The following is a 13,390-nucleotide window of genomic DNA, read 5'->3' on the forward strand; positions in this document are numbered from 1 at the left end:
GAGACCCATAGTGTTCTTTCTTCCATCTATGAGGATCTGTGAGGACTTGTTTTTTGCAGGGTGAGCTTTTATTGATACCATTTTGGGGTACATACTACTCTTTGATTGATTTTTTTTGTTCAATTTTTGGGGGGAGACAGGATGACTAAAAATGCAATTTTGGCATTGTGTTTTTTCTTACTTTTTTTCCACAACTTTTACCACGTGGGATAAATAATGCGATACTTCAATAGCTCTAGCTTTTATAGATGCAGCAATTCCAGTTTTTATTGTTTACATTTTTTATGTGACAAATGGGAAAACGTTTTTTTAACTCAATTACAAAAAACACCATTCATTAGGCTTATTGTTAACTTCTTTTTTTCTACTAGGGGACTTGAACATGCAGTCACTTGATCACTGATGCAATACATTGCAATACTTCAGTACTGCAGTGTATTGTACCTTTCAATGTTAGCTTATCAAGCCCTATCACTAGGCCCCAAGATGTCATGGTAACCCATTGGCATGTTGGAATGCGATCACACAGGGAGAATGGGTAAGATGAGGTGATGGCAGGAGCCCTTTGTCTAGTGGATTAGATGCATTGATTGAACTAAGCTACCACAGGCAGGTGACAGTCTTCTAATACAGCCACTAGGTATGACGTGCACTCAGCTGCTGACCCCTGCGACCTATTGTACACACACATATATATATATATATATATATATATATATATATACACACACACAGACAAAGGGTGGACCAAAAACTGCATGCACATTTCAATAGTGGGTATCTCTGTCCTTTTTTAAAATCTGAATTAAATTATGGCGGCAATATGTAGTATTATCTTGTCTCTAAGGATGGCAGTAGTAGCACAATTGCCAAAGCCAAATAAAGGTAAAATAAAATGGTAAAGACACGTGTGGACAATAGCACTAATGTTCACAAAAAAGTGTCTGGATGTTAATGGAGAGCACTTCTATATAGGTTTTATAGAGATACTGTCCATGTTGAAGTGTGTATACATTATGCCACCCTGTGTGTATATGTGTATGTATATCCTAATCGGTGGTGTCAATGTACCACTACTCTCTACCTGTTTGATTATATTTGACTTTTTTTCTTAAGGAAAATCTATTCTAAGCTATTGTCCTAGAATTATCATTTGTATTGTATTGGAATAATCAGTGTTTGTTATTCCTAATTATAAAATAATTGTCTAGGAATAAATGCAAAAATGGAGCTCAGGCTCGGCCCCCTATTAAACATATGTAGATAATATTCCTCCAATATGAAGGATATTCTCTCTGCATTGTCCTGCAGTGGTAGCTGACTTCTTACCCAGCGTCTTTGGTTTCATGACAGATCTCTTAGGTATGAGGCATCTTGCACAGCCCTTCATAACCTTCAGTCTTATTCCCTTTGTCTCTAGATCTACGATTACTGTGATTTTTCCTTACTCTGCACTGATGTTTGTAAAAGTGGTCAGAATTTTGCTGGGGGTGAGTTCCTCGCTGCTAACCGACTTATCATCTGGACACAGGATGGGCACAGCTATATCTACCAGCTGCTGAACAGGTGGGGCTCACATAAGACTGGTGTACGATAAGTCCAGGTACAAAGTAAGCTGTTTGCAAGTGTATTGTACGAAATCCCTGCTTGTCACACTTGATCAAAACCCATAACAAAACCCCTTTGACATTAGAACATTTGGCTTGAGTTTGGCACTCTTCAGTCTTTATGTGAAGCAGCAGGAGATGAAGAAATAAGATTACCCATGTAGAACTTGATTGGGCAGATGGTGCTATGATTTCCAAGAACACAAAAGTAATTAGTTACCATCTTTGCAACTTCTCTTTTGGTGCTAAGAATTTTAACCCCGTCAGTCACCTTTTTGTTTGATGTCATTTTAAAGCCTCATGTTGTGTTCTTTCTGCAGTGGCCTTTCTAAAAGTGTATATCCAGGTGATGGAGGGTTACTTAAAGAAACAATCACCCCTCACTTGCTGTGCGCCACAAGCGTGATGGAAGAGGTATTTTTTTTTTATATCTACAGCATACAAAATATCCCCCAAATATTTAACTTCCGTTAGGCTAATCATGTATACTAGGTCTAAATTAAGGATTAATTTTATATAATACTGACTTTACAGGATATTTGTCAAATATATCAAAATGTTCAGTAAAGGCCCTTTAATGTAGTGATTAGCACCCAAAATTCGCTTAAACGGACGAAAGTGGGTGATAATTGTTACGTGTAAACACGAGCAGTCATGGATATTTGTTTACTTGTCGTTTGCCGCTGGTTTTTAGCCTGCATAAAAACCATCGTCAAGTTGCTCAAAATTCGTTCCATTTCAATGATATTCGGCTAGTCTTTTGAGCGGCCTGAGGACTGCAGGGGGAAGTGTTTGTTTGCCTTGCATACACAATGAGACTCATGGCAGGAGAAGACAATGGAATCCTGCTGGCCAGATAATCCTGCACATAATCATACGCCCAGCTGAGCAGACAAATAATACTGAGTTTACTTTAGCTAATGAAGGAAGTAGAGATGATTCAAGCCATTATCTATATGTGTAATGTTATGCAAAAATGTCATCAACTCATTCAATCCTTCAGCTGTTTAAGCCATTATCTTTGCATGTAAAAGGGCCTTTACAGAGGTGGAAATAACATAATACAACTACATAGCAGATGATCTGCTGTAACACGTAGGAGAACCATCAACTTGTAGTATATAAAAAAGAGGACAATAGTAAAGAATAGGGTTATAAGCCAAAAAAATGGATAGATTTAAGACGCTTCGTAGTTTTGACAAAGTAATAATGTGTTGTCATTATGTAACTGTTCAGGAGATCTGGAGATGGGGGGGGGGGTGGTTATAGAGTATGTTAAATGCACAAGCATTATTTTGTTATAATATCATAAAGCTTTTGGGGGCCCAGACAATTTTGAAAATCTCATTCACAAGCTAAAGAAATAATCCACACAAAACCCGTACGGAAATTAATTTGCCGTGCGAAATTCAATTCTGCAGCATGTCAATTGTATCACCATTTCCGCTGTGGAATTCACCTCTTCTCAATGAGGGGGAGAATTCCACATAGAATTACGTGATGAAACCCGCTTTAGAATCAGCACCAAATGGTGCCGGTCTGGAGGCAGGCCTCTTGCTGCTGATCTGCAGTAGAATGCGGACATTCCACAGCAAATCAGCCTCTATGTGAACACAGCCATATAGTAGCCGTTAAACATCCTTGTGTATATTACAGTGCCCCTCATAACTAAACCAGCCACAAATGCCCTCATATAGCACCCCCCCCTATACAGTGATTGACATGGCTGTCACATGACTGATTTAGTGTAGCATTCAAGGCGACAAAGGATTAGAGTCTCAATCAAAAAATGGGTGTCTGCCAGCAGCTCCCTCCAGGGAATATATTAATGTTCCTATGATAAGTGAATTGAATAGTAAAATGCATTGGACCAGGATGGAGGTAAACTAACCATCTATAGAAAACTGCACAACATGTGGGTGGATTAAAATATTACAGTTGCAAGGATGCTTGCTCTGATTACTAATAAGATGTGGTCTGATTGTTTAACCTAGTTTGGGTAAAATATTTAGTTCTGTATGACCAATGAGTCTCTGACAGAAATACTAACAGCACAGCATTGTGCTTTTAGGGGTATGAGATGGTTTTAAAATATAGACAATTAAAGTTACGGTGTCCGATCCTCTGTACCCGTGTGTGCTTACAGGCTGCAGTCCCGCCCAGTTTACGGGATGTCACAGGCGCTGCAGCCAATAACTGAGCTTGGTGATTTAATGCTGAGCTCTGTTATTGGCTGCAGTGCCTTCGATGTCCCATAAACAGGCTTGTGATGTCACAGGTGAGACCTGGAGCAGCGCCATGGGACACAATGGGAGTGGGGAGAAGGGAATACATTCTTATCTGTTATGTTAGAGCATGCAGAGCTTGATTTATGGTAGTTTTACAACTTGGAGATCCCCTCTAATCAAAACACCTTTTACCAATTAGCTCTTGTAGAAATCATTATCACAGAGGTTCACTTCCTTTTTCTCCCTTCATTGTGGTTGTTTACTCAATGTGCTCAATAAAGGACATGAACAGTGTATCTATATGATATTAGTTTAGTTAAATTGTTTTTGTTTATGATTGCGGCTTATATAACAATCTGACCACATTTTACTATCAATAAGGGTGAATGCCCACGGACGGTTTTTTATACAGAGTTTCCCCTGGCGGAAATAGGTTGGTGAATTCTGCAGCTATTAGGTTCAATTGAACCTAATAGCTTTCTGCATGCCAATGCTCAAATGCAGAATTCTACCACGGAATTCCGCAGCGGGACATAAATCACAACATGTCCTATTTGATGCGGATTTACACCGCAGGAGGTCTCCATTAATATAGCAATAATGGAGATTGCGGAATTCCGCGATCACCAGCAGCAAATCTTTGTTTGTAATCAGGGTACTCCCACGACGCAAATCCGCGGGCACATCCCGCGACGCTCATGGGCATGAGCCCTAAGAGCAAAAATCTAGGTTATTCCAAAGGGTTCACTGACTCTTTCTCGCAGCTGTATATGCAGAAGGTACAGTTTATGGATTACACTAGATATCAGGAAAAGTATTGGCTAACTGTGCTTTATTTGAACAGAGCTCTTTATGTACTATGGGTTTCATAAATGAAAGAAAGGAGCCGTTTTTTAAAATACTGTATTCCGGCGATTCAACTGGACAACTGAACTTCTGGCATATCCCTGATGTCCCAGTATCACAGTTTGATGGTTCTCCATTGGGTGAGATTTCTATTTTGCTTCATCAATATTACACTATTTATTATATACATTTCTACACTAAGAAATATTTACAAAAAATATACTTCTTAATAAAATTGCCTCCAACATTCCTGTTCATGACGTGATTTAAATGTGTATGATCATGATGAAGATAGGTTCCCTATTAGAATCTAACAGCAGGCCCTTAACATTTCTCCATGAAATGAATGGTTTGATAACTGTGAGTCACCGTTCCCCTAATTAGTGAGCTGTGTGCCTACTAGAGATGAGCGAGTATACTCGCTAAGGCACATTGCTCGAGCGAGTAGTGCCTTAGCCGAGTATCTCCCCGCTCATCTCTAAAGATTCGGGGGCCGGTGGGGAGCGGCGGGGGAGAGCAGGGAGGAACAGAGGGGAGATCTCTCTCCCCCTCTCTCCCCCCCTGCTCCCCGCCGCAACTCACCTGTCACCCGCGCCGGCCCCAGAATTTTTAGAGACGAGCGGGGAGATACTCGGCTAAGGCACTACTCGCTCGAGTAATGTGCCTTAGCGAGTATACTCGCTCATCTCTAGTGCCTACACATTCCGTCACTGTGACCCTATATAGCAACACACTCTGTTCATCTCATGGAGCATGGTAATGTTCAATTACTAATTCATTCATCTATTTCCAGGAGGAATAACCGAGGGATTACACATTGTAAAGTTCCAAGACAATATGTGCTAGAATTGTTTTGTTCATGGAGAATTCAAGTATTTAGTAAAGAGACATGTCAGAAGAGCTGACAGATACTCTGTAAAGGCTTCTCATCGTCAAGTCACTTGATAGACTTTATTTGCTTTCTATATTGAACATTATGCCTTGAATATTAAGCATACAAAACTAAGATTCTCCTGGGAGATGGCAATCAATGTGTCATGAGCATATTGCTCTCTTCCAGGCAACTAGCCAGTTTTCGAGCAGAGACATTGAGAAAAGCGACTGTCCAGGATTGAGGGTAACTAAAAAGGGGAAACGACTGTCTGCCCAGAAGAGAGTAATATGCTCAAGGCGCATTGATTGCTCTCTAGGAACCTTCGTTTTTGCATTGTATATAGGACATCATTAAACCAATAAAAAATGGTAGCGGACCAGATGTCATGTCCTCTTTTATAACAGTAGTTAAAACGGAATCACATTTTCACATATTACTAAGGAAGAAATCAGTAGAGACCAAACCCTCTTGATGACAGCGAAGTCAGGGGACATAAACCAGCTCCGTAGGTCGTAAATAGTCTACTGAGAAGTTTAGAAAAAATATCTGCTCAGTCCCTTCTCTTACAGAAATTTCGATGATGTCATCATTTGTCAGTGATAATGGTGGCAGTCAGATGTTATCAGGAGTTCATCTGGACGGGTCCTGGAGTTGGCAGCACATTTTAGATGAGTATGTGTAGCTGACTATCTCAGCTCGGTAACAATACACATCTTTACTGTCTACAAACTTCTTGTTTAACTAATAACTTATTTCATTGATAGTTCTGTTTGAGAAAATGACTGAGTTTGGCAAATATTGACCTGACATGTATTCTATAGATAAGACGTTTCTTAGATAAGGACTACAATTCGTTATTATGTTCTGGACAATAGCTACACTTTCATTCAATGATACTACTGATATGCTCTTTATTTTTTAGAGATACCACTAAAGGTAAATGTGACACTTCAGGAAATGTTTGACAGACATAAATCAATGTCTGAAGGAATCATCGATCATCTATGTACTCCCAATGAAGGTGTGGCATTTTCCACAGTCACAGCATCCCTCTACATCCCCAGCCTTGATAAATTGGTGTGTGGTTGTGAAGATGGTAGCATTGTCATAACATTTGCATTGCATGCTGCCAGAGCAAGGCTTCTCCAAGACCATCCACTATTAAGAGGTAATTATGGGGACTACACAACTTTTAAGTAAACCCCATGGAAGTAATAATATGTATATACACTGACCAATCACTGCTTTAGCGGTGACGTCAGCACTTGTGCAGTCATTTAACCAGTGTTCCCCAACTCCAGTCCTCAGGGACCGCCAACAGGTCATGTTTTCAGGATTTCCTCAGTGTTGCACAGGTGATGTAATTATTGTCAGTGCCTCAGACATTGCCACAGGTGTTTTTACCATAGGATATCTTAAAAACTTGACCTGTTGGTGGTCCCTGAGGACAGGAGCTGGGGACCCTTGGTTTAAACCACTGTCAGCCCGTGTAAGAGGGCCAGTTGGAACACCTAGCGTGTGACATCTTGTAATCCGTAACATGGTACCACGTGATGGCCACATCATGATCTGCTCTCAGATAATGTGCTGACGTCTCCTCTGTGCAGCAGAAGGCAACATTTGGCAGTCATGGGTAAACATGGTGACTTGAGTGGACTTTGACAGATTGTTGGTGTGCAGAGCTAGTAGATGAGCATAAATTGTCTAAAAGTTAGTGCCCCTTTAACAGTTTTTCACTGGTAAGTGACATAACAGTATTAGAGAATGGTATAGCAGAGCTGCCAAGATCAAAAACTGCGACGAAGCCAGAGTTCATGACAACATCATATCTCAATCCTTGAATAGAGAATACTACAGGGACCTGTTAGCTGACCATGTCAACCTATATCCCTGTTCATAGTGCCATCTTTCAACAGACCAATGCTCTGTGGTCACAAGCGAGTGTTTGGAGAAATACGACAATGAATTCTCCACACTTCCCTGGCCCCCAAACTCACCAGACTGTAACCCCATTGAACATGTTTTGGATATTCTGGAGAGAGCTGTGAGATCTGTTCCCACGTATCTGCAAAGTGTGACCAACTGACGGAGCTGCTGCATCGGGCATGTGTCAAGTTGACTACGGAAGATGTTCGCACTTTGTGGAACCTGTTTCTTGACATCTGAATGTCATGATCGTTCAAAAAGGTGGACCACCCGAGTAGGTGTTCCAAATGCAGTAATCGTTCAGTGTATAGTACTACTTATATAATCACTGCACAGGACAATGATAGATACTGTAATATACATTATTACCAGCATACATTATTACCAGCAGATTTTTTCTCCGCAGCATGTGGACAAGACTTTTAAAACCTCTTTGCTGCTACTGTGAATGTTGTGGATTTTCTATGTTGAGAGTCCAGACAGAAAATCTGTGGCAAATCTGCCCTGTGTGAACATGGCCTTACTGTCCTAAACATACATGGGTATAGCATTTTCTAATATACTTTTCGAATTTATGGGATCAATCCCTCACGCCTTTCAAGATCTCTGCTTGCTGTCTTCTATTATTAACTTCCAGGTGATAATGATCAGTCCCAGTCATGTGATGGACGCATTGGTACAGGACTGACTTCAGTACAGTTCTCAGAGCTGTATCTTGTACCTAGCCTAGCACCTATGTGTCCATCGCATGACAGGACAGGACAGATTTTAATTCAGTGTAAAATCCATGTCAGTCCTCTTATGTGATTAACCCTTTTGTACCCTGAGCTAAGGAAGAAGCCTCCTTATGTCTTTATGTTGACTCATTCAGAATATTATCAAAAACATTGATCTAATTATTTTTTGCTACTTCTAGGTTCCCTGCCACATAAGATATTTGCAGGCCATGACAGCAGTGTGACAAGTTTACTTTACCCACATGGACGGTCGGAGAAGTATGATCCAAGTTGGCTCATTTCTGGGGATCAGAATTCATCAATAATATGGAGAGATGTTTTCACTGGTGACATATTTCACAAGTTCACACTACAGTCTGGTGCAATCCTGAAGTTGTTAGTTCCACCTAATGATTACAAAGTAAGGAGAATAAGTCTTAATATTGCATATATTCAAATTTGCAACAGTTTGCCATTTAGGTCAATCACTTGTGATGTTGTGATAAGCCATCTGTAATCATATACCTAGGGTACTTAAAGAAATTCTCTGTCAAGGAGTTAATGCAGCACATTGAATGCCATATGATTTAGTGGTGCGTCAGTATGGAATTTTAGTGTTGCATGTGCCAGGTATCGCCGCATGGTGCATATGCCAATTTTTATATATAGAATACCTGGCACCCTCCTCAGTAATGATGCCGCCTCTCTCCCTCCATTCTAGTCCCTCGTCTGGTTCTTTACAAGAGGGCTGCCACAATCTCAGACTTTCCCATGCAGATCACTGTGGAAAAGTCTAAGGCTCCTTTTACACAGAGCGATTTATCACTATAAATCAGATAAATCACTTGCTCACAAATCATTCAGTTGTTCACACATTCAATGTACCAGTGAATGTGAACGACTAAGCAATCACGATATGCAAACGAGCGAACAATGATTTTTGTGCCTGCATAAAATGAACAATGAACGAGGAACAAAAGAATTCTCGTTCATCATTTAATTGTTGATCGTGTTTACATTAAAGGATTATTGTTCAAACTCGCATGATCTAATGATTTTTCGTGTAAAAGGGCCCTAAGACACGCACTTCCAAATGAGATGACCCGCAGGGAAGACACTGATGGGGTGGATGCAGCGCCCACATCATTTGGCACTGATTGATCCAAGGGTAGTGGAGTGGTGGTGGGGTGTGGGGGGTATCTAGGACTTTCCTGCATCGGGAAGTCTGAGGCTGTGACATCCGTCTTGGGATGAACCAGAATATATGCAGAACAGAGGAATTAAGTCAATATTATTGCTGAGGAGGGCACCAGGTACAGTATATTGACTATACATTTGTCTTGTATAGTCAAATTTTTAGTTTGGACTTGAAGGTCAATTTAGGATCTCTTCTTTGCACTGGGGACAGACATTTGATGCTAGTAATGCACTAACCAAATGTGTCACCAGCACTTCTGCAGTTTAAACTGTAACTGCAATGGTCTGAACAAGCACACGGCTGACAATCCAAATCTGTCTGGACCTCTTCTGGGCAGCCTAGGAAGCTTTGTACACACACAGACTATTCTTTATGGAGTTCAAAAACCAAATTCAATAACTACAAAGGGAAACTGGAATTTTTTTTTTGTAGTTCCCCTTTAACTGAGAGTTATTTCAATACACACCTAAAGCCGCAAAGAGTTAAATTAGAAATTAAGCTCTGCTACATTTGTTTATATATTTCAGACACATGTCAACTTCAGTAAAGTGATATTCTGTTTTAATTATTGATTGATGTACTTTTGTTTTGGTACAGTTAAAAATAATTTAAAAAGACAGCTTTAGGTCAGCTAAACTTGACATTTAAGAAAATGCCTGACCTTTTGAATAAAATACATAGAACTTTGACAGACAGTCAGCAGGCAACACAAAAGTCTCCATCCTGCAGTGGGAAAAGTCTACAATATGCACTTTATGTCAGAAGTAACTGTTATTACTTCCCATCTAAACAACTAAATACATTATTGTGATATGATATGCGCAATGCAGCGATTAGCAGTTGATACAACATTCCTGCATTTATAGACAAACTAGCAATAAAGCCAATTATGGTAGCAGACTCTGGAAAACCGTTGTCAGTCATTTATTTCATTTCTCATAAAATATTAATATACAAAACATGGAAGTATTTGCAGGATGATAATCCTCCCAGGGCAAGAGATGTGGAACCTCGTCTGCATGTTGCTTTACTGTTTTATAGTTTTTGTTTCTTAGTTTTTTTTAGCTTGAGAGTGCTTTTATTGGTTTAATATTGTTTTATGGTGTTTAATTTTGGGGGATTTTTAATGTTTCTTAGCAAGCATCAGTAATATACAGTTATTTACAAATCTGCCATCAACACTGAAAGATTTCTTTGTGTACAATGATTTTTGTAAAACTTTTAGCATCGGGAAGTAATTTGATTTGCTCTGGTCCATAGTCAATTGAAATGTTTACATGATCAAAGCTTACTTTTCAGGAGATGAGGGGGGCACGCATGCTTTCTGAGGGGAGCACATCATTTTTTTTAAGGGGAAGACACATTTTTCAAGAAGGCAGATCCTTTTTGGATGCACATACTTTTTGGGGGACATGCATACTTTTCTTTTAAGACAGGGCCCACATACGTATCGGGGTTACATACATACTTTTTAAGAAGTCACCAACAGGTCCTGCCTTTTACATATAAGGATAGATGTTGTGTTTATACTATTTTGGCATTAAAGTACCGTAAATGGTCAGGGACAGCTTCCATGGGAAACATTACATTGAAAGCTGTTAACTTACAGAAAGAACATTAGCTAGGAATATATATATATATATATATATATATATATATATATATATATATATATATATATATATATATATATATATATATAATATAATAAAATCAATATATCACCAGGTATATAAATGACATAAATAAAGGAAAGGTAAGTGCCCAGATAGACACAAAATAACCAACAGACATGTCAAACTTGACAGGCACTAGTATTGCCCACAGATCACTATCTGCCTTATGCTATGAACAAATAAATAGCAACATTATTACTTGTCACATTGAAATGGTCTTATTATATTAATGATGCAATATCACCATTCTGTATCATGGTTGTATCACATAGATATCTGACTAGGACAAAGCGGAGCAGTAGCCCAGAGGTATAAGGTTATTCCTTTCATTCTGGAATTTGTCTGGTTGCTTTTTTATATTGTAAATGAAGTCCTATCATATAATTAATGCTAGTGAAAAACGTTATTTCCGTAATGCTACCTTGAATATCACTTAAAACCAACAAGCTACTGTGGTATCTAAAGTGAAAAAGTAATGCAGATAATTGCTGAAATACAGTTAGTTACAATCAAAATGATTCAAAGTTGCACATTGGGTTTATTGGGTAAATTTACAAACCTCCAGCTTAAAAAAAACAAAACAACCAAACAACAACAATTTCAATAGCTCAACACAACTAACACCGGTATAACAAGTGATTTCTCTAAATTCAACAAAAAATGCCACTTCTAATGATTACTGCAGTCTAAACATGATTTTTCAACTCCTCCATGACAAGTGTTTTTAGCACTTAGTAGAGCACCCTTTGCTGTTATAACCCACTGCAATTGTGATGCATAGCCAGACACCAGCTTGTGACAGTGTTGTTGGGGAATCTTAGCCTCACTGATATACAAATTGCACCACAGATTTTCTATGGGGTTCAAGTCATAAGACTGTGAGGGCCACTCTAGAATCTTCCAAGACTTCTTCTAATACCAAACCTTGGTGGACCTTGAGGTATGTTTGGGATCATTGTCCGGTTGGAAAGTTGAATGACACCCAAAAAGGCATGATAGTATCTCCTAAGATTTCCTGATACTTCATTGAATCCATCTTGCCCTCCACATGCTACAGGTTTCCAGTGCCAGAGAAAGCAAAGCAGCCCCAGAGCATCACTGAGCCACCGCCATGCTTCACTGTAGGCAGCGTGTTCTTTTCAGTGTATGCTTCATTCTTCCGTCCATAGACATACTGCTGCTTTGTAAGTTTAAAAACTTCCAGTTTTGATTTATCACTCTACAGAACAGGTTCTCAAAACTTCTGTGGCTCATTTATATGGTTTTGGGAATATTGGAGTTGATTTTTACACAGGACCGATTATTGCTAGTGAATGGAGGCGGGCAGACCTCCATTCACAGTAAGCAGGCATTCGTTTATAAGCGAATGACTGGCTGTTTACACAGGCCAATTGATTATTAGTTTTTTTTGCATGCAGAAACTGAATGACGAACGAGAAACAAACAACTTCTCGTTCGTCGTTCAGTCACTGCATGCATTTACAATGAATGATAATCGTTCAGATTCTTGTTGGATAGCAGGAATTCGAACGACTATTGGCTCGTGTAAAAGCACCTTTAGACTTCATTCACACAAGCGCATAAATGGTGACGTTTTTACGGCCGACCGATATATACGACCATCTGAGCCATTGGTTTCCAATGCATTCGTTCACACATATGTCGGACCCTCAAAAATGGAACACATGCGACCGAAATACAGCAGGTGTATCTACGGTGACTTAAAAGATAGTTCTGCAACTATCTTTTGCCCGATATATGCTGGCGGCTCCTATAGACTCCTATAGGTGATGAAAAAAAAAGGGAGGGGAGGCATTTTAGCACCGCCCAACGCTGCAAAAATCTTACACGTGCCTCTATTTAGGCATTGGAATGCATCTCAAGGATTTTAGCAAAGTGAGGGTTTTCCGGGGTGCAACGTATTTATTTTGCTTAAAATGTTCCACCTGGTCGTGTGAATGGGCAAGAAAACGCTGGTCATGAGAGCAGAAAAATGGCTGTTCATGCAATTTTACGCTGCGGCCGAGAGAATGCAAAAACGCATATGCTTGTGTCAAAGAGCCCTTAGTCATATTTCTATGCAGTCATTCCTTACAGTCAAGAAAGCTCTAGCCAGTCAGGTAGTTGATGTGTTTTATCTGAAGCACACCTGATGCAACTAATGAAGCCCTTGACTGGTTGCATCAGTTGTGCTTAAGGCCCCTTTTGCACGGAGCAATTATCGTTCAGATCACAGGAATCTGAACTATAATTGTTCAGTGAAAATGCCTTAATGACATATGATGAATTAGTTCACTTATTTTGTTGTTCAGATCATGC

The 13,390-nt window shown here is 39.6% G+C and overlaps 1 protein-coding gene across 1 annotated transcript in view; it reads left to right on the forward strand.

The window, feature by feature from the left end:
- WDR72 (WD repeat domain 72) overlaps window positions 1-13,390 on the forward strand; it is a 210,291-nt gene that overhangs the window by 66,127 nt on the left and 130,774 nt on the right. Inside the window, exons 8-12 of the mRNA XM_066592577.1 lie at window positions 1,421-1,566; window positions 1,928-2,021; window positions 4,680-4,821; window positions 6,478-6,723; window positions 8,398-8,618. Of these exons, the coding sequence (XP_066448674.1) occupies window positions 1,421-1,566; window positions 1,928-2,021; window positions 4,680-4,821; window positions 6,478-6,723; window positions 8,398-8,618 (849 nt within the window). The remainder of the gene's footprint in view (window positions 1-1,420; window positions 1,567-1,927; window positions 2,022-4,679; window positions 4,822-6,477; window positions 6,724-8,397; window positions 8,619-13,390) is intronic.

This window comes from Eleutherodactylus coqui, chromosome 2, assembly GCF_035609145.1.
Source record: "Eleutherodactylus coqui strain aEleCoq1 chromosome 2, aEleCoq1.hap1, whole genome shotgun sequence".
Classification (NCBI taxonomy): Eukaryota; Metazoa; Chordata; class Amphibia; order Anura; family Eleutherodactylidae; genus Eleutherodactylus; species Eleutherodactylus coqui.